Source organism: Megachile rotundata, chromosome 7 (genome assembly GCF_050947335.1).
Source record: "Megachile rotundata isolate GNS110a chromosome 7, iyMegRotu1, whole genome shotgun sequence".
Taxonomy (NCBI): domain Eukaryota; kingdom Metazoa; phylum Arthropoda; class Insecta; order Hymenoptera; family Megachilidae; genus Megachile; species Megachile rotundata.
In genome coordinates, this window is record NC_134989.1 from 15,101,472 (window position 1) to 15,127,988 (window position 26,517).

At 39.6% G+C, this 26,517-nt stretch overlaps 2 protein-coding genes and 1 long non-coding RNA gene across 8 annotated transcripts in view; 2 read left to right on the forward strand and 1 right to left on the reverse strand.

Moving 5' to 3' along the window:
- The window catches only part of LOC100883976 (Rad, Gem/Kir family member 2), a 28,478-nt gene extending 4,358 nt beyond the window's left edge, over positions 1-24,120 (forward strand). For both annotated transcript variants that reach the window (XM_012281492.2, XM_076533966.1), the window contains exons 4-8: positions 4,629-4,806; positions 16,566-16,774; positions 20,202-20,293; positions 20,387-20,579; positions 20,825-24,120. In XM_012281492.2, coding sequence (XP_012136882.1) covers positions 4,629-4,806; positions 16,566-16,774; positions 20,202-20,293; positions 20,387-20,579; positions 20,825-21,105 — 953 coding nt within the window. In that variant the 3' untranslated portion in view covers positions 21,106-24,120. The remainder of the gene's footprint in view (positions 1-4,628; positions 4,807-16,565; positions 16,775-20,201; positions 20,294-20,386; positions 20,580-20,824) is intronic.
- On the reverse strand, positions 7,937-9,452 carry LOC143264875 (uncharacterized). The gene is made up of 2 exons (XR_013038845.1): positions 9,293-9,452; positions 7,937-8,685 (listed from the first exon to the last, which is right to left on the reverse strand). It is a non-coding gene; the product is annotated as an uncharacterized LOC143264875 (long non-coding RNA).
- A 347-nt stretch (positions 24,121-24,467) lies between the features above and the next one.
- Positions 24,468-26,432, forward strand: LOC100874685 (vesicle-associated membrane protein 4). Of its 5 annotated transcripts, none has more exons than XR_013038844.1 (6): positions 24,470-24,698; positions 24,797-24,846; positions 24,917-24,967; positions 25,113-25,345; positions 25,923-26,077; positions 26,272-26,432. XR_013038844.1 is itself a non-coding variant. In XM_012281936.2 (6 exons), exons 1-5 carry the CDS (start codon positions 24,633-24,635, stop codon positions 25,958-25,960), a joined length of 438 nt encoding a protein of 145 aa, XP_012137326.1. In that variant the 5' UTR covers positions 24,470-24,632; the 3' UTR covers positions 25,961-25,999; positions 26,272-26,432. The 5 variants fall into 5 exon arrangements, 4 of the variants coding, with proteins under 4 accessions (XP_012137312.1, XP_012137326.1, XP_012137319.1 ...); XM_012281936.2 differs by having other exon boundaries at positions 25,923-25,999; XM_012281929.2 differs by having other exon boundaries at positions 25,923-26,432.
- Positions 26,433-26,517: the final 85 nt, after the last annotated feature.

Here is a 26,517-nt window from a genome sequence, read left to right on the forward strand (position 1 = left end):
TAATTATCCAGGACCTTACGGTTATTGAACCAAGATGTTTCGAGATCAGAACAGACTCTAAACTTATCTCCACAGTTTATCTCAATATTGCTAGACAACTTTTATGGAGATTTTATGGGGACATTTTCGAATGCGAGTTGAACGAGGTTCGACGTTTTTATAGATTTGTACAGCATTAAATTTTATGGCAGACAATTTATCGGCAGCTGACACAAAGTAATAATAGAAGAAAGTTAGCTCGAGCCGGATCGCGATAATAGGAAAATGCCGGGTTAAGCAGACTTCAATATTTGAACGGTAGAAACATAAGATTGTTATCCACTAATTAGTACGATTATTTTGCTATAAATGCACTTGAACTTGGGTCATTAAAGTACCACTGATTCACAAGTTCTTTCTAATTATGTTCAGTCAAAGAGAAGACTTCGGATCATATTAAATATGACTGATCTTCAACAAAATGAACAGTTGTGACTGCAACTGCCTATCTTTAGACATAAATAATTGTATCAAGATAAAAAATGACACTCCTTAATTTTTGCGACACAATTGAACAAGTGTTCCACAGAAACAGGGTCAAGTTATCGGCTCGGCTATTGTTCCAGGCGTTTTTAATCGTGCGTTGCTGTTTACATTGAATCATATCGGAAGCAGGGACGACACGGTACTGCTTGGCCTGGTTTAAACTTTCAATGTACCACTGAAATACGGAGCGAGGTCTTCGCTAACAAAATAAATATGTTCACGCATTCCCTGTGCACAGATTTACTTCTTTTTGCAATTACCGTGTTCATCCTCCGTTGTAATTAAACGTAATACAGTCCGCCCTCGCAGTAAACATCCTACAAAATTCTTGTTTCAACAACTGCGTTTAAACGCATATCAAACTTTTAAGAGCAGTTGCGAATGTTATTGACAAGCTATCAAAACCTCTTGTGCTCTCGAAAGTAATTCATTGTAAAAATTAGTTGAACGGGTATCAAGTTTTTTTAATGGATGTTTATCTGAAATATGTGGAAATCGATACGTCATGTTCTGCATAACGATTTCAATAATCGAGAAGCGTTGGTATAAAAATAAATCATTCCGAACATGAACTTCTCCACTTACATCGAAATCGTTTTTCCATGCGCGTGTCAACAGAGTATGCTCGGGCACCCTTCGAAGACGAATCTGTTTCCCTTGATCCTTAGGGAGCAGAGTAACAGCGGAGGGTGATATCGCAGCCGTTATCGCGAAAATAATTTCTGTCAGAGCTCATTTCGTAACCCCTGTCCGTCGGATTTAGGCTCCCCATAGCAAGCTGACGGATTACCTTAAAGTATCCGAAACAAGCCGTATCTGCACGTCGGAAATTAATTATGCGGCCCGGTGGATAAATACTTTCCGCAAACAGAGGCTGACCAGCTTTTCTCGAGCTACCAAATTTACTTTCGGGTCGATACAAAAAATCTACGAAGTTGGATGACATTCTTGATAAGCGGTGCGATAAAAATAGAAAATCGATGACCAAAAATTATCACTGGCGAAACCTGTGCACCGTATATTGGAATTGATAACGAAAGCTTAACGTACAGGAGGGATTCTTGTAACTGATACGGTTGCTCGGAAAGTTTGGGGGAAAATTTTGAGTGGAAAATAATGGGCGGACTTAGTGATACGACGTAAAATGATACTCTTATGGAAATACTTTTTGCTGTTGAAAATATGCTGCTTGTGAATGAAAAAATTTGATTGATGATAAAATTGATGTTGAAAGATTCTTATGGAAATACTTTCTGATTATTTTGGCTATTAAAAACAATTTCTTTGTGAATGTTTGATGAAGCCTATTTTAAAAAGTAACCTGTGTCGCTTACAAAAATTGTTAAAAAATGTTCTAAGGAGACTATGTCCCAAGATCTTAATAATTCGAAATCAAAATACAGTATTGTACTACAAAAATAATTCGCAAGATTCTTATGGAAGTGCTTTCTGATTATTTTTGCTATTAAAAACAATTTCTTTGTGAATGTTTGATGAAGCCTATTTTAAAAAGTAACCTGTGTCGCTTACAAAAATTGTTAAAAAATGTTCTAATGAGACTATGTCTCAGGATCTTAATAATTCGAAATCAAAATACAGTATTGTACTACAAAAATAATTCGCAAGATTCTTATGGAAGTGCTTTCTGATTATTTTTGCTATTAAAAATAATTTCTTTGTGAATGTTTGATGAAGCCTATTTTAAAAAGTAACCTGTGTCGCTTACAAAAATTGTTAAAAAATTTTCTAAGGAGACTATGTTCCAAGATCTTGATAATTCGAAATCAAAATACAGTATTGTATTACAAAAATAATTCCTGTACCGGTAATAGAAGCCTATGCTATTATATGTCGTATTAGATACGGCTATTTCTACTGCGCGAGTCAATGCGTTAACTGTATACTATGTAAGCCGCTTAATCACTGAACAGATGCGTAATCACTGATCGCAAACTAGGATAATCTTTTGCTATCGTGTCTAGATATGGTAAGAGGATCTGTAAAACCTCATTTGTAAATGCGGGGTAAAAATATGATAGAAGCCTTTTACGTCCTATAAAACACTACTGGTCTGAGAAAAAGTTCAATCTTTCAATTTATGTTCGCATATTTCATTTACCGTGGAGACGTTAATTTAATTATTCCGTTGATAAAGTATCATGCGTACCGTTCTCTATAGACGCCATGTAAGAAATTTTTTTTTCACTGATTGTGAGAGTCGTACAATTTGTAATTCTCTATCATTGCATAACTTTAGAATCAAGACAAGGAAAAATTCATGGTGAAAACTTGTAGAAGCTACGTAATTCTACGTCCATCAAGGTACAATGTGGATGAATATCAACACTGTTAATTTATAGAATCAATAACGATATCGTAACAGACAAATAAACAAAGTAGAATGCGCCTTTCAACCTAATAGAAGCGTTCGGTACCAAACGATGACGAACATGACATTCGTCAAGTTCGACGCTCAACGAGCTAATAATTAATCGAAGCATTTATCCCGTTGGTCGATTGTCGTAAGCGGAGTGACATTGAAATTTCCTGGCGAAATCGAGTATCATCGGTTTTCATCGGTGCGGCTAATTTTGAGACTTCCAGGCGAGCGTCGTTGCCCTAATTAGATACCTAGCCCAGAGGGTGAACTCCTTGAGTGCCTCGTCGAGTGTAACCGCATTAAATGTTGGAGCGTTCGTCGGCTACGCTTTGTCAGCGAACGTAATCGAAGTGACTGATTTTCCATTCGGGTCAAACTTGTCCTCGCATGATGAATCGTGCCATTGGACATCCGTGGCCGATCGTTCGCATTGTCCTAGCGTCATTGTCCTCTTCGTCTTTTGTTCAAGGTTGCCATACAGATTAAATATCAATTTTGTTCCGATTTTTATTAACCATTTCATTCTGTAAAACTAATGGAACTGCAATATTGTAACTCGATGTTCGATTGTGTCATATCTGAAACTTTTATTAACCTTCCATTTCAATACGATTTATTTGGATCGAAATTGTATGACGTTCGTGTATGAATTTTTTAACTTTTTTACTGAAACGTGTAGTAATTATAATTACGTTTGACAGGGATAATCGTACGAAATGTTAGAGCAACTCAGTTTGTGATCACCCTTTCCATGGAGGCCATATACGATTCTGATACAGTATTCATGAGCTGTCTTTGATGAAGCTGTAAACGCGAAGACCCACGATATACCTTGACCCTTGGGTTGCTTTCCAGGGGTTCGAATGCTGGACCACGTTCGGCCATCAAAGGCTCTTAAGTTTCTATAAAATAACAAGCACACCACGTGTCTCAACGACCAACAAATAGTAAACTTCAAACTCTATAAATTTTTGTCTATCAACTCGTTCAATGAATTTACAGTAACACTTTGTACGTATCGAATAAAAGCGAACATGGCAAAGAGAAGAGTTTAAAAATAGTCTACAAAAAAGCGAACGAAAATTTCACAGAGGGGCAAACCAAATTTTCCTTTATCGCTCAACAGTTTTGGCAATACGCTTTGCGTTATTTCAATTCGCAAATATATCTAACGAGCGGTTGCGTGGAAATTCGGAAGAGCGATAAAACGTGTACCTTGATGTTCGAAAAACGATTGAAAATCACCGAATCGATGTATTTTTAAACCGTAGATGAGCAGGAAATTTAAATTGGCAAGCTGCATATTAAGCAGTAAATCTTCCAAAGTTAGAACGGTTAAATTCTTTCCAAAATAGATTTGCAAATTTATGTTCCAATGTTATTTTGGAAGGTTAATTTTATCAAGTCCTTTTTATATCTATCTGTACTTTCTGGTATAAATTGTATCTGTTATATGAAAAAATTTGATCTGATTATCTGGTATAAATTATACTTTGTATCCATCATTATTTGTATCAAAGATGAAGTTACTCTCCCGTTATTTTATAATGATATTTGGCGATTATAAACGATCAAAGATCGAAACTTGGAGAGAGTAGTGTGTCAGTTAACGATGAGCAGTATCTAATTAACGGTACACCCAATCAATATCTGTTTATGTAATCTGTTTTCCTGTTCGAACTAATGGCACGGATTTAATTAACTGTCCATCAATATGTTACAGTGCCGGATCACATTAGGCCACGCGTGCACAGTTTGCCAGAAAAAGCGTACAACCCACGAGCCGGGGACGACCTCTACAGACTTCGGGCATTCAGCATCTCGCGTAAAGGTGTCGTTAATCGGGGTGATTCGATTATTTCGAGACGAAGCAGGAGCAACACTTCTGTCAACAGCAGCAGGTATCCCTAAGAATATTTCATAACTTTAAAAAAACACGGGTGTAATAATTTAAAGTGAGTGGTTTGAATTATGGATTAAAATTGAAGTCACAATTTTATGTCACAATTGTCAGATATTAAAGTTCATAAGAGGATGCAGTACCAGTAAAATATTTTCGAAATATGACACGGAAGAATTCGATGGAAGTGCAAGTCGTACGTGTCCGTGAATTTTATGCCGATATGATCGACCCACAATTCGAGAATTTCGAAACCGATAATCGAGCGCGTTCCTCGAACACCGGCCCGATCACGTTCCTCTTTCAGGATTAGTATTCTTCCAACCTCTTCCATCGAATCGCATTGAATTCGACCTAGAACGAGAACAATGACGAGCGAAATGCGTGACATTCATCGATCACGTCAACTTCTGCCCCCGAGACATTTAACTTCGAATCTTTGTTACGTTTCGACTTCTTAACTTAGCTTTCAAACTTTTCCACTGAAAAATTACTGAAAGATTTTCACAACAAAAGTCATTTTATGCTGAACAAATTTCTGTTAACAATTACAATTGTTCGGCACATTGTATGGTTTCTTCGAGACCATAAGTCTCTGACAGAGAAGAAACTTATGCATGCACTTTGTCTACTTTTTATAAAAAATGGTAATCGAGGTTTCGGTGACGAAAATTAGTTCGATACTAACAGAGAAATTACCTGTAGGTGGATAAAGATCGATGAATCACAAGGTCAAATCGTAAGTGATGGAGCGTGTTCTCTCGTGTTGCCGATAATTAACGAAAAACGTTTCTCTTCCGATTTGATCGTGAATTGATAAGCAATCTCAGGGGTGAAACACGATACCAATCTTTCAGACACGTTCAAAAATTTCTTTACTATTTAATAACACATAGCTGTATCATTTAAAATATTTACCATCTATGTCCATTAATGTATCACGTTCATTACATCCCTTATAAAATTCGAAATATAAATTCTGCTGAGTGAACAGAATTAAACAGCACCTAAGGGTTTCCTCATTGCAGATCGAATTTAAGCAATATTTAACCGTTCGATTAATTGCAATGATTCCCCAGCTGTCGGCTGTTAGTAACTTCTGATTGTCAAGTATTAATCACGGATTTAGCACGGAAGTTCGTTTTCCCCGCAAATAGACGTCCTCCTAAGCGTATCTCTCGACGAAGATATTGAAACTTCCCCTCGTATCTCGCCGGTTTAGCCGTAGCTTTCGGGGAAAGTGTAAGTCGTAAACGAGGACCCTCGAAAGTTGACGGCCTGTAAAACTTTCAGTGACGCTTACCGCATGTCCTAGTGGTTCCCTGGAGAGTGTCACTTAATTTCGTCAGACGACGCTGAATTTCGTCTCGACTGAACCCCTCGACCCCTTTGCCACTGTGTCTTTGTACACTTTAGCGAATTATCTTTTATCTTCCTCTCGATTCTACTCGCGAGGTACAAAGCACCGGGTTATTCCACTCGAACGCGGTTCATTAGCGAACTTATATTTCGCTTCAGGTAACATGTGAAATTGCTTTTGGGTGATTGGGAATTTATTCTACAACGACGAACTATGTTAGCCAAGTTTAATTTATTTTTATGACACGATTGCAGTTTCAATTTTATAATAAATATTAACAGTGCTTTCCTTATATCGTCGCTGTAATTAGTTGAGAACCCTCAAAGCATTTCCCGCGACAGATTAATTTTCGAGCCAGCCATCAAAGCATTCTTCCCGACAAATTGTTGACAAAATTAATTTGTAACTGCTTTCAGGCGCAGTGTTCGAATGCTTGAAATATTGCGATGGACCTGTGTCGCGAGAGGCTAAGAAAATTCACGCGGTAGGTCAAAGTAATTCGTACTCAAGGGGTTAAGCAAGATTTATCCGTGTACACTGTTCCGGTGAAATTACGTTTATAAATCTCCATATTGTCCGAAGGCAAGACGTTTCTGCCAGGACTTCCCTTCCTGCGTTCGTTTAATAAACGTTCGCACTCTGTCAGAATATTCAGGTTAATTTGTTCGAACAAAGTGCCCCCAGAAACAAATCAGCGGGAGTTGGTCTAAATGAATAAGAATATCGTGGAAAATAATCGGAAGAGATTTTGTAGTTCGTTACGCGGGTTACTGTGGCAGTAGAAATAGTCGTGTCTAGTCAGACATGGACTAATTTCGAAATTCTGAATTTGCTACCTTAAATATTGTCACTAAATGAGAATTCCTTACATTAAATTAAATTAATGTAATGTTATAACGAAGTTAATGCTCCTTTTTTGAAATTATATTCCGGTGAAAGGAACATAGAGCCTACCGTCGTTGACCTAATCCCGTAAGCCTCAATTTTGCTCCCATCGTGTTCGAATTTCCTTCGATTCAAAGACGTCCTTATCGAGGCTAAAAGATTAGTCGAACGTAAATAGAGGAACGTTCGCCACTTTGCTTAGCTTTTCACGGTTTTCGTTCGACGTCAGCTAATTGGATCTCGAAAACCCCATCGAACCCATATCCCACCCACTTCTGTGTGTACCTGCCAGTTGAATTATCGGTCGTCTCTGACGGCAAATAACGCTGATATTTCTTGCTCGAACTTCGCCAATGGTCGAGAAAAGGAAAGGTTAAGGGTTACATGAAAATTGCACTTCAGTTATCAAAATTAACTGCGAATCAAACACATCTTAACTATGCAAGGTCTAGGTCGGAACGCGTTGTGTAACATGTATTCCCATGGTACTGCTTCTACGTTGCATTGTCTACGTATTGTGCTACAAGTTGCATTATCACGAAGTTCTATGTTTGGTACTTCTATGCATTATATCCACATGTTGCATTCTGTGTGCACTACATCGCGAAGTACCGTACGTTCACATGTCATGTTACGCATACGTTCGCCAACGTGTTCCCATGTATTGTTCATTATCTACGCATTAATTACACATCATTAAACTTCTCCTACCACACGTTGTAGAAGCGATTGTATCGCTATGTATAACGTCAGACGTCGCTGAACTATAACAGTGTTGTACATCCGTGAGATGTACCTTTTACGAAAGTCCGATTTACGAATTCGTATAAGATACCATTTTGTGATCTGAATTATCAGAAAGAGGGGAGATTGAAGAAGACAAGAGAACAATATCTTAGAAAGTTTATTGTACAAAGATAACCGTTCGCAACGAAGTGTGGTCTCGAAAGGTGACGATGATGGAGAAGCTTACTTATTCAAAAGGAGGATCGAGCGGACCTAAGAGGATCCTGGGAAGGAAGGGGCGAGTATTTGGCAATGAACCACGCCGATTGGAGGAGAGCCAGCTAATGGACGAGGCTTCAAAACGTTCCTTCGTTTCCTTCTTCTTTTCATTATCACGCATCTCGGATCACGGTGGTTATTTCTGTAACGTAGCTCCATATTGTTGCGGATGTCTTGACCCATCGGTCCTTCGACTCGATTTCTGCTCTTCCTTTTACCTCTTCTTCGACTGTTCGTTTCGTCCCCTGGCGAACGTCCATTTCGTTTCTCCTGTCACTACGACAGATTTTTCGACTATGTTTTCCTTTCTCGAAACGTCTAAACTCGTCCACTAACGGAGCACTTCCGGAGCGGAAGTCGAGTCAAAAATACCACTCTCCTCCACGTGGCACGAAAGGGTGTATTTTTTTGATTTACGCGATGTCTTCTAGTCGCTGTACTCCACCGTCTCCTCGTACTCCATGCTCTGCTGCGACCTGGTCGACGACGAAGTCACGGACTTGATCGACGTCGACGACTCGATCACCGATTTCGTCTGCACGCTCTGCACCGACTTCATCGTCGACACGGACTTAGACTCCGCCGTGATGTTCATCGATTGCTCTACCAGGCTATCGGCACTTTCGTTTGCTGCAAATTGAAAACGGATCTCATTAGTGCTCAGGGTTAAACACTTAACTCGACGTTTCAAGTACAATGAAATTTCTTTTAAAGTAGGATTTTAATCGAGCGACGTCTTCAATTTTCTATTGAAACTTTTAACAAGTTTGGTTATTAAACTAAATCTACCAATTTGAAGTTAAAAAATAAATAAACAAACGAACACACATTTATTCTTTACCTTGATGAAAATCAATGCTGATTTCAAGGAATGTTTTAACAAAATGTGTAGCTTATAATAAGAAACTTGTGAACCAGTTATTTGACCGGTTTGGTTTTAGTGTTAATCAAACTTTGTGTGAGGGTTTGGTAAATATTCAATGCAATTAATATACAAGTCAGCAACAGGGTTAAAACACAAAGATCTTATGTCTTGTATAATTAAATTGACTATCCGAATACCAACACGTAAAAAATCGCAATTTTTACACAAATTGTAATTGAAAGAATCAAAAGAGAATTTGAGCTTGAAGAAGAATAGCTCGTAATTAAAAGATTCGATTTGTAAATCGAAGCTGGTGTTCGAAGAATAATGTAGTTAGAGAGGGGACAGTTGAATCGAATTTGTTACACGCACCTTTAGCGACCTCCATTATCGAGCGAAGTGTCCCGGTTCCCAAGGGTGGTAAGAAAGAAAGATAGGAAGTAGACGCGAACAACTCGAGTTCGAACTCGCGAATGGGTCGAACCACGGAGCTTTCGGTTATTCTAAACCGGTCGTTGGACGCGGGGAAGTGGAAGGACCGTGATCACGTGGTGGACGGTGCACGGATCAGGGGTGCAAGAGGGCGAGAATGTACGTAAGTCGTGTTTGGCGGCTTTACGACACGACGAGGAATATTCGTGGAATTTCGAATGGCTCGCCGCGTATGCCCGACGCTCCTCGATGAGTCAATGTTCTTCCGACAACGAAGCGTCCCAGACGCCCAGCTCACTTTTTCTGCATTATCGGGTCTAGGTTAGTCACTGACAGGCTTCTGTAATTCTTTGAACTATACGCGTCCTACGCACGTGGCCGTCGTACATTCTCTATTATACGAGACAGCCATCTTATGTTTATGGCGGAATATTCGATGACCCGAATAGTAATGGTTAAAATAGTCTTGCGATTTTGATCACATTGAGAAAATACTTTTCGGGGAATGTGATTCACGGTTTATTAGTAATTTATTAAAATGGGGTTCGATCTCATTTTCTTCATTTATATTAGATTTAGGTTCTTGGTACGTCTGTACATTTCTGTAGTTTGATAGCAGGCTTGATTTTTGCATCTCTGAGTTTCTACACTTCTGGATTTATTTACAGGTTTCAGGCTATGTAGGTCTTGGTATATCCACATTTTAATATCTTCAATTTTTTATATATTTCTATCCAAATCTTTATATTGTTAGAATTCTATATCTTCAAACCTGTATACCTGGTCCCTATGTGTCTACATAGCTACATTGTCAGATCCTTAGGTACACATATGTACACATATTCTTATATTTCCACATTCATATATTCTTTGGTCTGTAAGTACTCATGTGTCGAAATCTCTAGATTTGTTGATCTCCAGATTCTTCGATTATGTCCTCAGACACATTCTCAAATCTGCACTTCTTTTAAACATCATTTGTATGCCTATGCATATCCCATCATCCTTTCAATCTCAACAACAATTTGCAGCTACGTATTTGCACGTAACAGACAATTTCTCTTTACTTCAAGAGCTCAATGTTTCCATAGAAATTAAGTAGAGCGATACGTTGAAATTTGAAGTCGACAAGACAGCGATAAAAGCAACACGTGCAGCGGTTCTTTCCTCGGGAAATGACGGAGTAACAGCGGTACGATAATGTTATTTTACTTGCTCATCTCGAAGATGTTCCCGACACGAAAGGATGATCCACAAGTAACCGGAGTTCAATGGGAAGAAGTCCCAGGAGAGGAGCACCATGGAAAGAGCTCGTCTCCCGAGGAATTAGGATCAACGTTTGTTAGCTACAGCTAAATGAAACGCGAAGCGGGAGAAAGTGGGTAGCGTTGATCAAACATCTTTAGATCGACATCTCTCTCTCGAGAAATATTTCTCTCTGTGGTATTTCACTTGTCTTTATGGTTTTCCAATATCGAAGCTCTATTTTAACGCTCAAAATTACAAAGAAGTCGTAGAGCGAACTTTTACTCGAAATTTACCTTTTAGCGTGCAAAATATTTTAATAATTTTGGAAGATCTATTCCACTTAACTATGCTAAAACAATAATCGTAGACTTCTGTTTTCTTGGAGGAAGATCCCGGACGTTCATGTTTTCATCATTGTCTCGGAACGATTATTCACGGTTGAATTCTTGCCAGATTTTTCTCAGACAATCGTTCTTTGTTTTTCTTACGTTAACAGGTAACTTCTGCGATTCACTAAATATAAAGGCTGATTTTCCGGACCGTGTGAGTCACTTTCGATGCTCGAGTAAGTCTTCCATAGTGACTATTACCGAATAATAATCTATGACTCATTAACTCGTAACCGTGAATTTGATTTTCGTCGATGGACACGGTCCAACGTGTGTGTCGGGTTTCCGAGCGATAAATATTCACGAGGTAATTGTCAGCCAACCGTCCAAATCATTCCGATTAATTTACCGGAAATTTTGACAGGAATCTTTAATTATTGCTTTGACGTCCGCAGGATAGAACACTGCCAGACAGGTCCTTCGAAAAATACCGCTTTCGTTTCTTATAGAAACAACGTCACGCTATTTCTTCGGTCAAGGACATATTCCGAGGAAAATTTATTAAAACTAAGGCATGTATTTTATGATTGGTCACTTTTGACTCGGTTCGTTATTTTCGAATAAAATTTACTGGCTGCAGAGATTTTACGGTGATCTCTGCGCTCGATGCAAGTTGTTTTATGCAAATCCGATTCTCGAAAAGGTAAACGTCAAAAAGTATTAACGGTACAAAAAATTAATTTCAGATATTTCCGCTTTTTTACAAAATATCTCTTTATTTTCGAATATCCGACAAAAAACGCATTTGCATTTTTATGAAAATACGCGCACGTGTTAATCCTTTGAGTGGTCAGCTGCAATGTGTTTTCCGATTTACGTAAAGCGAATGACTATATTTTTTATTCCATCAAAACGAGGAAAATGTATCGATGTTACATTTCCATGGTGCTTTAAAACTCCATGTTCCCAAAAATAGAGACCCTACTTTATGGCTCACCAAAAACGCGTCTGCCGGAAATGACTTCAGAGAAATATCTCGTAGAGAGACGTTCTGGGTCTTGTGGAAGGTTCTCGCTGGTTTATCGACGCCTATGTATCAATTTTTTTAGCGATTCTGAATTTATGCGTCGTAAAAGTTTGACGTAAAAATCGTTCGACGAGTCGAAAAACGGAAGCTGAAGAGGTAGGAAAGAATCGAAAGAGGATTTGTATGGAGGTTGAGGAGCTTGGGCACTTTTCTAAAGAACTGAGCTGAAGAGTGAATTGTGTGCATCTTTCGCTTTTGGAGGGTGAGCTGTGAAATTTGGGAAGTGGGAGTCGGGAATTTGGGGGTTTGGGGGTTGAGAATTTGGGGATTGGGAAATTTGGGGATTGTAGAATTTGGGGGATCGAAATTTTGGGGATTGTAGAATTTGGGGATTTCAGAATTCGGGGATGTGAGAAACTAGGGGTTGGAAAATTTGGGGATTGTAGAATTTAGGGGATTTGAGAATTTGGGAATTTGAGAATTCGGGGATGTGAGAAATTGGGGGTTGGAAAATTTGGAGACTATAGAATTTCGGGGATTTGAGAATTTGGGGATGTGAGAAATTGGGGGTTGGAAAATTTGGGGATTGTAGAATTTAGGGGATTTGAGAATTTGGGAATTTGAGAATTCGGGGATGTGACAAATTGGGGGTTGGAAAATTTGGGGATTGTAGAATTTGGGGGATTTGAGAATTAGGGTGTTTGAGAATTCGGGGATGTGAGAAATTGGGGGTTGGAAAATTTGGAGACTATAGAATTTCGGGGATTTGAGAATTTGGGGATGTGAGAAATTGGGGGTTGGAAAATTTGGGGATTGTAGAATTTAGGGGATTTGAGAATTTGGGAATTTGAGAATTCGGGGATGTGACAAATTGGGGGTTGGAAAATTTGGGGATTGTAGAATTTGGGGGATTTGAGAATTAGGGTGTTTGAGAATTTGGGAATTTGAAAATTTGGGGGATTCAGAATTAGGGGATTATAAATTCGGGGATAGTAGAATTTTGGGATATGAAAAATTGAGGAGTGGTAAAGGGGATTGTAGAATTTGGGGGATTTGAGAATTAGAGTGTTTGTGAATTCGACAATTTGAGAATTTGGGAATTTGGAAATTCGAGGATCATAGAATTTGGGGATTTCAGAATTAAGGAATCGTAGAATTTGAGGATTTCAGAATTCGGGGATTTGAGAAATTCCAGATTTGAGACTTTGGGAATTGTAGTATTATAGTATTATAGTAGTATTCTAAAATCCTCAAAGATTGTAAAATACTCCTAGAGTACTCCTTGAGGATTGTAATACTCCTGTAGAGTACTCCTTGAGGATTATAGAATTTTGGAACACGAGAGTTCGGAGATTTGTGAATTCAGAAATTTGAGAGTTAGAGAATTTAAAAATTAAAGAATCTGGCTATTTGGGTACTTGAGAATTTGTAGATTTACTAATTTGAAAATTTGTGAATTATAGAATTTGGAGACTTGAAAAATTATTGATTTGAAAGATATGAGAATTTGTAGAATCCAGAAAAATGTCTACTTGACAAGTAGATATTTGAGAACCTAGATTTTGAGAACCTAGTCATCAATAAATTTGCAAATGCAGAGATTTGTAAGTGGATCGACAAAATCCGCGCAAAGTACATAGTCTTCACCGCAAACATTTAATCTTCCGCAAAAGCAGTATTCGACTGTGTATTTTCGTTAAAAAGCGACGTTGAAGGAAGAATAGATGTGGAAAAGACGGGATTGTTCTCCTTTGTCGTTGGAAGCTCGATCGTTAAGAAATATGGCTTCCATTGTGAGCGACAATAAGAAACACGGTTTCCGAGGATAGAAAAAGAAGTTCAGCTGTCTGGTCGGCACCTGGATCCCCAGGTTATTACGCGAATTATTACGTCGTATCGTTGGTAGATCAGCAAGCCGGTCGATGCGTTCCGTCGCCTCTCCAAATAGACGGTGTAAATATTTGCACCGGTTTTTCGTTTTCTTACCAAGATCCCCTCGTTTATATATAACTCTGCATCTTCAGCGCCATCTTCGTGCTTCGGTTACACACGTGCCAAGCCAGAGGAATGCACCAAGCATTGTTCTTGGCTAGAACGCAACGTGATCACTATGACTCGACGAAAACGAAACGTTTCTTCAAAATCGCAAAAAGAAGTTGTTTACTGCTTCGCCATTGCCAAATACTTCCTTTCATTGAAATATTCACTGCAAATTATCGGACTGGGGACTTGAAGACTACGGAGCATGAATATAGTCTTCATGTATGAACGCTAGGGTTAAGGAAAGAGTTTCGAAGTTTGCAATCAGATTTAATCCACCTGCTGAGCACCATGAAATAGTTATGTTACATTATGCAATTATCATGCAATTCTGAATGTGACTGTCATTAAGATCTGCAGGTAGTCTGAAGTTCTTCATTAAACTGCATTGTACAAGGAATCGAATTTTATGCAATTGTCAGACATCTTAAAATAATCCTACAAAGTTACAGTATGCAATTATTTAGGTAGAACTTCATATTCTAAATTAACTTAATGACAAACTAGTATTAACTCATTATATAAAATTATAATTTTTCATCTTCTTTCAAATTTTCATACTTCTTAATTTTCACACTGTCAATAAACGTTTCACAATAAACCCTAATCTTCGACTCTTTCGAATGTCCCATGACGTAAATGCCCCCGAATGTCCGTAAATCTGGTACTCGGTCCTGAAAAAAGAAGCTTTCTCGTTTTACATTGTTCCCTTTTTGTCGTATCACGGCAGCCAGTGGCTTAGGTAGCTTTTCTACCGGACCCACATTAATCCAGCGTCCCTAGTTTTTCTCCACGCGTGTTCTCCCTAGTGTCCGACACCATGCGCGTAAATTTGATTAGTCTAGCCGCAGGCGATCGATAGACCTCTAGCAAGATACGATTGGTGTCGGAATCGGTGTTCGATGAACAAGAAAAATTCGTGGGGACAAATCTCGCGGAAAGAAATTTTACTGCTTCCAGTCCTGTCGTTTGTGGAATTTAATTCCATACACAAAGGCACTATTATTTAAACTACACAATTCAGGGAAAGGGTTATAACTCCAGATCTGAGAGTTATTTAACCTTGCATTATAATTCAGGCGCGTTAGTCAGAACTAATGAGGTACAATAATAAAACAGACAAAAAATGTTGTAATTTTATGGCAATTTGGTATTGATCGACTATACAAATAATTGGACTTGAAGTTCAAATCCAAGCTTATTCAAAATTTTGGTAAAATTGACGATGAAGTAAGAGTGCGTCATGAGTGTGTCACGATTACCCACAAGTGCGTCATGAGTGTGTCACGATTATCAACGAGTGTGTCACGATTGTCCAAAAGTGCGTCACGATTGTCCACAAGTGCGTCACGATTGTCCACAAGTGCGTCACGATTGTCTAAAAGTGCGTCACGATTGTCCAAAAGTGCGTCATGATTGTCCACGAGTGCGTCACGATTGTCCAAGAATGCGTCATGATTGTCCAAGAGTGCGTCACGATTGTCCAAAAGTGCGTCACCATAGCAAGGGGTTAAAATATTGCAATTTCGAAACAAGTTTCACAACGAAACAAATTTGTTTAAAAATCCAGGAATTTTTACTTCCAAATCCTTCTTGGAATAAGAGTTTCATGCAAAATAAAATATCTCCAAATGTCATCCGTTATATTCTAGAATTATTTCCCAAGATATTCGAGTAACTAATTTATTCCTTATTTATAAATACCTCCTCTTCACTTGAAATTCGGGTAGTTACATTATTTGGGCTAGTGCCAAACTATGAGCACAATTCATTGTAAACTGTTCACTATTAAATTGACTCAACAATGCTCTCATCAGAGGAACAAAGCGAGACTTCTGCTATCGAAATTTCAATTCCCCATTTAGGAGAAACGAGAAAAATTGTCCAGATTTGCGTAATGTATCGTGTAACGTCCCCGTTGATTTGATGGAAATTCGATCGAGGGGTTTGATCTCACGAATGAACTGCCGTTGCTCTAAGATTCGATGGTACACGCTCTTGGCCCATTAACCTCGCGATTCGATTTTTCGATCGCAAATGACTCGAGAAGGTTTAAGCCGAACGATTTTCGACAAAGGGACTCGATACGAGTTCATTAGAATTTTCCGTTGGAATTATTTTCCGATTCGTCGAATACTGAAAGGACGAGATATTCCTCGGTCTCGCGAATTTGATTTTCCCGGCTGTTTCGTTGTTCTCTTCCGATGTGATTAAAATAGAAATACGACCCAGTTTTGCGAACGACACACGTACCGAGGGAAAATATTAAAAATAATTGCTATGAAGATATGACAATTGCTTTCGGAATCATTTATATAATAAAGATTGTTATCAATGTTATACAAATTTTATACTGTAATCCGATAATTTAAATTAACACATTGAGTGCAGTGAAAAACGTACATCAGATACCTGAATTAGCATTGACCACAGGGAGAACTGACATTTGTACTCTTAATCTTTCAATCTTATCTTTTAATCTGGTACTCAACTTTATGATCACTATGGTCAACGCGATAAATTAACCTTGTATTATGTAAAAAGTTTCAAGCTAAACTTTGTATTGCAGGAACAGCAACGTCTCGGGCGAAAGGTCACCGTTCGAGGGCTCATGTTGCAGTGGTCAGGGTGTCGGAGCAGACAGCACAGAAAGCGAAGACATGGAGGACATTCCGAAGTACAGAGTAGTATTACTAGGTGATTCTGGAGTTGGCAAAACTGCGCTTGTCTCGCAGTTCATGACCAGCGAATATATGAACACCTATGACGCCAGTTTAGGTAACCATTTTGATCTTAACTCGATTATTTCCATATTCCTAAATTTGGAGTCTCGAATTCTGAAATATTCGAATTCAAATGTTTCCAAATCCTTATACTGCACTTAACTTTTCTATCAAAGCTTAACTCCTCAACGCTTAACTCATCGAAGCTTAACTCCTCAACGCTTAACTCATCAAAGCTTAACTCCTCAACGGTTAACTTATCAAAGCTTAACTCCTCAACGCTTGAATCATCAAAGTTTAACTCCTCAACGTTTAACTCATCAAAGCTTAACTCCTCAACGCTTGACACATCAAAGCTTAACTTCTCAACGCTTAACTCCTCAACGCTTAACTCATCAAAGCTTAACTCCTCAACGCTGAATTCATCAAAGTTTAACTCCTCAACGGTTAACTCATCAAAGCTTAACTTCTCAACGCTTAACTCATCAAAGCTTAACTCCTCAACGCTTAACTCATCAACGCTTAACTCCTCAACGCTTAACTCATCAAAGCTTAACTCCTCAACGCTTAACTCCTCAACGCTTAACTCATCAAAGCTTAACTCCTCAACGCTTGACTCATCAAAGCTTAACTCCTCAACGCTTAACTCCTCAACGCTTAACTCATCAAAGCTTAACTCCTCAACGCTTAACTCCTCAACGCTTAACTCCTCAACGCTTAACTCATCAAAGCTTAACTCCTCAACGCTTAACTCCTCAACGCTTAATTCCTCAAAGTTTAACTCATTAAAGCTTAACTCATCAACGCTTAACTTCTCAACGCTTAACTCATCAAAGCTTAACTCCTCAACGCTAAACTCATCAAAGCTTAACTCCCCACAGCTAAATTCTCCAAATTGTCAAATTACTAAATAATCCAAAAGCTAAGAGTATGCGAGAGTCCATGTGACATATCAAGACCTGATACCAATGTCACCAGCGTCCTACAAATTTTTATAAAAATACCAATATAACAATCTACCATTCGATCGACTGCCATAACGTAAAATAATACAGAAAGAAACCTCCTCTGAGTTCTACTTCCACTTGTTCCTTCGTGTCCTTAAGGAAAGAGATCTCTTGAACGCAATTAAAACGCCAGAACCAAGTTCCCGTTTAAACTTAAGAATTTTATAAAAGAATTTTCAGCGGATTCCTTAAACTGAAGTATTATTTTCCTTCGATTTCTTGATAAAAGTTTTTTGCCCGATAAATATCAGACGAAATTCAATTGTTTTATCTTCACCATTTTCTCGTAGGAGTTTAACTTTGTTATCATCGTATATTGGTCGTGAAGGACTTTTCAGCACGATGGTTTTATCCCCGCTCGTTCTTTTACGATTTTCTTTTACATTTCCACGGGGCACTGTTTCGCGGATTCACGAACTGTGACTGGTTGCTGGAATTCATGTTTGCATTTACGTCCCGAACGAAATTACTGAAGAAAAACGTCGCAAAGGATTTATTCCACTTCCTTTCTCTCGTGAACGTTTCGCTAACTTTAATATCTTCAAAACCGTTTGAACCATTGTTTAACCATTGGAATTCATTCTTCAAAACCATTCAATTCCACGAATTTAATTGAAAAATTACCATAAAAACTGTGACATTATTTCATGTATCAAAATTTTCACAAACGGAATATAAAACCATGCAATTACCAAACCCTCGTAACTTTATTTTCAATTTCTCTTCTCAAGAGCGGTCCGTAAAGGAACTCGAGTAACTTCAGCAAAGAAAATTTCAACGTCTGATGAAATATTTTTACGTTCAAACAAACCTTTCATTTACAGCGTAAACCTGAACATTTCCATCGACGTGCTCCATCGTTTGTAGCTCGAAAAGTTCCAGGAAGCAAAGAAATCTAGGTGAACCCGATGAGTTCGCGGTTAGGCGAGCAACGTTAATTATAAACGCACGCGTGAAATCACAGCAAAGGTTACGAACGAGCGGGATTTCCTTCGTTCCTTTTCGAAATGTTGCCTGATTGCCACTCTACTTGTCGTCAATTCTATACGTGACCAGTAATGAACGATTCGCTTTGATTACCGTCGGAAATGAGTGTCTGCCACGAATATTTTAAAAGCTGCCTTTGACGCTGGCGCTAATTATCACATGTCATTATTTAACGTTTCAAATATAGACGGGGTGGCATTCTATAGCCACGTGTGCTATGTGGAGATTTACTGTTTCTGTGATTCGAGATTTTTGTGTTAGATATCTGGGTTCTTAGGTATTTGGAATTTTCAGATTTCTGGATTTCTGGATTTCTGGATTTCTGGATTTCTGGATCTCTAGATACAAGAATCTCCACATCCCAAAATTTCTATCTTGAGATTCTGGGACTCCCCGAGTGCTATATTTACAGATACCTAAACCGTCGAATCCCTAGATCACTAGATCCCTATATTCTGGAATTCCTACGTTCCACAAAGTCTACATCCCAGAATTCCTAAATCACCGGATCCCCATATTCCAGAATTTCTACGCTCCACAAACTCTACATCTCAGAATTCCCACATGCCAGAATTCCTAAATCACCGAACTCCCACATTCCAAAATTCCTCCGCCCCACAAGTCTACACCCCAGAATCCCTACACGCCCCAATCCCATCACCCCAAAATCCTACATCTCATATTCCCATATCCCAGAATCTCCACATTTCAAAATCTCCACATCTTTCACCTCTACACTCTAAAAATCCACATCCATAACCCTTTACGTCCACATACTCCTCGAGTACTGCTCGTCCTTATACTACTCCTTATATTCCCTGTATTCCCGCAATTCATCACCATGTCTCGCACCTAAAGTTAATTGTAAGATTGAAAATAAAATCAAGGACAGGAAAAGCTTTCCTAGATTTTATTTCTCGGACCCTAAGTTCCCGGTAGCCAACGATAATGGCGGTTTCGTGTAGCTCGCTCAATGCTGATCGTTAACGCGGTTGATTGCCTCGGGTGTAGCCACTTGTCGAAGCAGTCGCGCTTATTACACGACAATTATTGTTCTACGCTTGCCAGAAGCGATTACGGTATTCATTTACTTCGCTCGCTTCTGTCTCGCATAATCGTCCGTTTAACGACGCTGCACTGCGAGCAGATCCCCGTATTGACGAGAGCGGAACAATATTATTGCTTGGACATTGAATGTTATCGCTGGCTGTCGCTTTCTATCCGGGACGCGGCGATCGAATTTAATGAATGAAACACGAAAGCGTGCGATCGTTAAACTTTAGCAATTATATTGTTCTGAAAATACCATTGAATTTGTATCGAACACGCGACGAACAATGGCTTTAGCAAAAATCTGGTATCGTGTTTCGTTAGCAACGTTCTCGAGCAACGTCGAGAACACTTGAACTCTGGTGAAACCACCGGAAGCGCTTGTTTAACGTTCCGGGGCTTTTCCGCGTGAATTCACCTGAAAATTTCGTCTTGCAGACGACGAGTTCGGCGAGAAGACGGTCTCCATCTTGTTGGACGCAGAAGAATCGGAAATGGTGTTTATCGATCACCCCTACGTGGAAATGAGTGTAAGTGTAACAGCACTAAATTTCGCGGAATTTTCGTTTAAAATTCGATGAGTTCGCTATGTGGGAAGGTATTCCGAAAATTTCATTGCGTAGGTGGAAAATTCTTTGTCCACGTACGAGCCGCACGCCTGCATCGTCGTTTATTCCATCGTGTCGCGCACCAGCTTCCAGGTTGCCGAGGAAATACTGAACTACCTGTGGAGAGAGCATTACACGCAAGAACGATCCGTGATCGTTGTAGGAAACAAGTCTGACCTCGCGAGAAGTCGCACAATTTCCACAAACGGTAAGTTTTTAAATTAATGAGAGTCCAAAAATATATAAACTCAAAAAGTTGTCCAAAAATTTATTCCAAGAGACTACGATTGATTTAAGAGACAATCGAGTAATCTTTGTAACGTTTTTCACGGAACACCGAGTCCAAAATTGAATTCGAGACACAAAGACCGAACTATTAGCGCGAACTTGAAATTCGATGAGAGACCTTTGAGGAGTTGGAATCCGGTGATCGAATTCCGTATTCTTTCAAAGAGGGCAAGCAGCTGGCAACGTCGAGAGAATGCAAGTTCATCGAAACGTCCAGCGGGATACAACACAACGTGGACGAGCTTCTCGTGGGCGTACTCAAACAGATACGGCTTCGAGAGACTCGCGACAAGAAGCTGAAACGACAGGGTAGCAAGGGGAAGTTTCTCTCGAAACTACACGGCAGCAAGACCGCACTCAGCTTGAATCTGACCAGGGAAATACTGAACAGAATGTGCTTGATCGATAGTAAAAGCAAGAGTTGCGAGAATCTTCACGTACTCTAAACGTGACTAATGCGTTCGCTACTTGATCTTTCGCTAACAGGATTCAAATTGTAGCACGTCATTAAAATTAAACGAGTAAAACGTGTAAACCGCACATGTTAAATTGCTGAAAATACAGCAATGGGCAAGCTTCCAAACGGTAGCGAACTTGTTAACACGTCAACTACTAAGTCCACTAATTGTAGACAATTATCATTTTTCCCTGTTTAATGTATCAAACGTTCTTTTCCAACCGACAGTTTCCACATAACATTTTAATTGACGCAGTAATAAAAATGCAGTACATATAATTATAACAACGGGAAATTTAAATTTCAAATCGTCAACGAAAGCCAAGGGTTAAATCCTTCCTGAACGTTTCTCGTAAACGCGGGAGGTAATGGTCAACGCGCAGTTTGAGCATCCCATGATCCGTTTTATGTTCATGCTTTTCAATTACAGAAATTTTATTGAAATCGTTGGACGATGTCGTAGAGAGTTTAACGCTTTCGGTTACGATCGGAACGTCGTTCAAGGATCGTTACTCGCGACGTGAACCGATATTTCCGGAAAATAAAATCTCGTGCATGGATGCATAGTCTTTGCCGTATTCGTTGACGCGTTCTGACCACGCTGTTTTATCTGTTATCGATTTCTCGCCGTTCTTTCCGCCTAACGAATTCGAGCCTACGCGTGTCCCAGAAAGAGGATGGACGCGCAAACAGGGTAGCTTTTACCCTTCCGATCACACCTGTCCTTCGAATAATATTTGCTCGAACTTCCGAACCGCTAGGTAAGTAAATATCCGCTTACAATCGAAGAAAACGAGAAACACGAACTCTGACGCGTGTATGGCTTCGGTTTGCGAGGGTTCGTGATTCGCGTGAAGGCATCGCAAAAATTACCGTTTCAAAGTTTAATATCTTGCGGCATAAATTGTTCTGACGCTTTGGAAGATTAGCTTAAAATAAAATTAATTTTTGGAGACGACGCTGAGTCCCGTTATATGGCCCTTGAGGCTGCTACTTCTAAGAACTTCTTTATCAAATATTAAATTTTCTTATAATGTTATCAAGAGATCGCTCTTGCCTCTTTCAGAAATTTGTGCAACATGGTCAAAATTTTATTCCCACGTTCAGTAGTATTTTTTCGTGATCTCAAGAACAAACTGGAAATCAAATAATCCGAAGAATTGATTTTGAATGCGTCGCAATTGGAGTTCGACGCGCGCCAGACCTCGAAATTAGAATCGAGGACAAATTAATCGCGCGGACAGCACGGGAGAATTTGGCGGCTGTTTCGAACACGATTCGATTATTTATTAGGATCTAATGGTTGCCGTTTGTCTCTTGCTCTCAAGTGGCTTGCGTTCATTTATATGCAAGGTCTGGTCCAAAATATTGATGCTCTTTTATTATCTGGTCCAAAATATTGATGCTCTTTTACCACAATCTACAATAGAACGCAAAAAATAATACTCGTCCGAAATTCATCACTTTGGAGTCAGATCGATTAAAATAACAGCGTACGTCCAGGCAGACAATGAAAAAGAGACTAAAGAGATGGAGAAAATTTTCCAATAATTGCGATATAGCAACCTTCAATTAAACGGTTCGTATTAATCGGCGTAAAAACGACAGCTACTTCCGGAAATTGATGTCAAGACTCGCGCCAAATTCGATCGTTCGGTTGGCTCGATTTTCAAAGCGTTTTCCCAAACGGTGGTCCTCGGACTAATTAATTAAACCGAGTGGGAGTAACAACGCGAATGATTATTTCTTCAAAGCGCTCCCTTTCGCGGTGATACGCGAATCCGTCATAATATATTTCGCTTTGAAAGTCGAGCTAACGAGCGAGCCAACTGGACGCTGGTCTCGTCCAGTCTGCAGCGACGCTGGACGTCTCCATCGCTTAGCGCGGCCCATAAACGATCCAATATCGTGTGTAAGTGTATAATGTAACGTAGCCATTAAGTCTGTATCGAAACGTTGGGTTATTCCGAGGATCGTATGCGAAATTGATTAATTACAAAAGTACATAGAACGAAAGTCATTATCTCCGCAATCGATACTTCGAAAGAGATTCTTTGAATCGAACTTTTCTCGTTTGTCTTCCACGTTCTTGTCTGATTTTCGACGCTTCGGCCGCGGATAAATGGGTATCGTGAGGATGCACGCAATTCAGTCGAGTAGGGACGGCCTAAACACGTACGTACAAGACGAGAGACCTCTCCGTCGGTATATGTGCACGTAGACCTATTATATCGTTATTATCGACGTTGTTTTCATCGAGGCCACGAGATTATCGATAACGATAGCGATCGTTAAAGCGACACGATTGTTGAATTAGATAAGCGCTTCACATATCGAGCAACCGCTTATAAAACTTGTAGAAAGTTCGTATTTAATCGTAATCGTTAGACTATACTTGTTCCATAACGTTTATTTGTAACGTTGTTATTTCGCGTACTTCAGAATTAAAATATCGCTGTATAATTTGCTGGCGTGTGAAAGAAGAGACTAACAGAATTGGTTTTCGTACTCCGCGTGAGTAATGTACAGCTATTCGTGTGTGTCGAAAACGTTTTGAAAAAATCATTTCTCATGTTGTTCATCACCCTACGAAGTTGCGGATACCGAAGTTTCGAATAACCCGAAAGGCTGGTCTATTTTTATATACACACAAGTTCATCCGACACGTTTTATCACGACTTGTCGTTTATGCGATTGACGTTTTTCTACTGTATAAAGAACGATTCCGCGAGAAAAATCGTGCAAGGGTGAACATTTTTCCCTCCTTTTATTCTGCCGGACAAAACATTCTTATCCAGTTAGTTGCTAAACATAATGGCGGCGAAACTTTGAGAATGGCATTGTTTAACGTTTGTTCGACATATCTAACGATACTTCCAGTTCCCCCTTGCACGTTCATACGACAATCAACTTATTTTATTATCTATCGTTGTAACTCGATGATATCTGTAGTAGAATTTAGCATTTGGTGTTTACGTCGAATAAAAGCAATATAAGAAGTGTGTACGCTTTTTCATTTTATTTACCCCTGAAACACGATCAGTTTTGGCACAGAACTATGTCGAATCGCTGCGAATTAAATTGAGTTAAATCGGAAGGAATCTTAAAATTGAATCACGCCCAATGAAATTACATCGAGTACTTAACAATATTTTCGAGAACAGTTCGCAAAGACGTTAAATGCTAAAATTTGCAGAGCTAAGTTCTCTCCGAGCAAACTAAATTCTCCCCAATTAATTTGCGAAGAGTGCACGTGTGTCCCGGTGCAAAACTGTTGCATCCCGTTTTCAAATACGCCGGTCAACACGATCCACGCCATCTGCCGTTCAGTCTACAAGTTCAGAACCAGTTTCGAACTTGGCTCGGGTCGATGGAACAGCAGAATCACTGCAATATGGCTACGAATCGAGTGTTCCAGTAGCGTGTTCGAGACACGTTCGCGAGAACTGGCCGTCGCGTGGCGGTATTAACAGCCAATTCGTCGAAACAGAAGCAACAGGTTGATTAACCGGGATCATGTCAACGACCAGTAAGTGGGATTTGTCCAAGGCGGATATTATAGCCGCTGCGAAAGACGAAAAGGTGAGTCGTTTTCCTTATGGCACGTACGCCATAGCTGACGCGTTGGCAGAGATATCGTTGAATGGCGGGAATTTCAAACTGGATTCAAATTGTTTCAGGAACTGCTTTTGGAACCTGAGAGCGATGCAGAAGAAAACATGGTCTATAAGTAAGTTTACAATCTTTATTCAATATTCTTGTCTCTGATGAATTCTACCATATGGTTTTTATGTTTTTAGTCGACCGAGCACGTCCTCGGGAGAAACAAGGGTGGACGGAAAAATGGACAGGTAAATGTCTGTACACGTTTATGGTAGTCGCATTTGCTTTCGTACTTTGCTTCACTGATATATTCTCTGCTAAACAATCACCTTATCATCGAGGAATGTCCTTCTATCGCCAAGTGTTTAAACAATGCGTCACTTTTTATTCAAGCGTCCGGCTACAAATTCAAGAGGTCACTGGCGTGATGCGAGAGAACGTACAGAAGGTAATGGAACGTGGCGAGAGGCTAGAAGATCTTCAGGAAGCCAGTGATCGGTTAAATATGGCTGGCAACGAATTCAGGGCAACCGCGAAGAAAGCACAGCAAAGGGCGTGGTTGCAGAACTTCAGAACGAGACTCGTCTTGGTCACTATCACAGTGACGGTCGTAATCTGCATTATCGGTACGACACCAGTTTGCGCAAGTCTATGTTTGAACATGCATGATAAACTGCATGTCGTTCTACTCTTTATCGCACTTTACAATTTAAAGCAGGAATGCGCTATCCTTTAGCTCGGTAAGTTGTGAAGAATTCTTCGCAAAATTCAACGAAGTTTGCGACGTTCTTAGGTGACGGAATTGCTGAAAGGGAAGATTAGAAAGTTCTTATATCCCTAAATTCGATTTCAAAATCCCTGAATCAGTATATTCCTACATTTCCAAAGTCCACATCTATCATATACTCCCAAAATGTATAATCTTTGAATCTCTGTATCTCCATAATCCTATTCTCCAAATCTCCACGTCTTCAAAGTCTGTGAATCTCCCAAGATCTCAACACCAAAGATGTCCAAAATCCTCTTTCCATAAAAACTTAAAACTTGATCGCGCATTTCTGATTTAAAGCGTTCTCCGAACGTCTATGTTTCTCTGTCGCGAACATCGTGCACCAGCACCTGTTTTGTTCGACCGTCATCGCAAATCATTAGCCTCGATCGTTAAAAAGCGCACGTAGTCAGATCGACGCGTATCGTTTTCAGTTCTGGACATCATGGTGCTTTACCTGGTTCTCAGATAGCGAACACGGTGGTAACGAGCCTCAAACGTTCGATTGCAGGTACTCATCAATTTTCCACTTCTAAATCTGTTCCCAGCACACGCTCTCATCGGCTTCTCTTTTACCGGTAGCGGTTAGGTAGGTCTCCCACGAAATGTCTGTCGAGATTAACGCACCGTGTCAGATCGAGATTTAACAAGGCTCTTTACCGTTATCGATGCTTCTCATTGTTCCTGTACGACTTGCACGCGTCTCGCTTTTGATCCTCTCATGTTTTAACGTCCGAAGAAGGCTTGAACGCGTCGAAGTATCATTGGCGTTTTATTTTTCAGTATCCATCGTCGTGAAATATTCGTGACCGGGGCTCCGTCCAGACTGAAACACTCTCGTTATCGTGCGTACGTTACGTTCTATATTTGTACCTGTCTTTCATCAATTGTATACGTGTATTATTAACATATAAGTTTGTATAAATATATATTGTTATTCTTAAGCGATTCGCGTTCAGGTGTATTCTCTGTCTCGTGGTCTAAAAAAATGCGGAACATAGTCGGGTGCGATATACACTAATTAAAGAC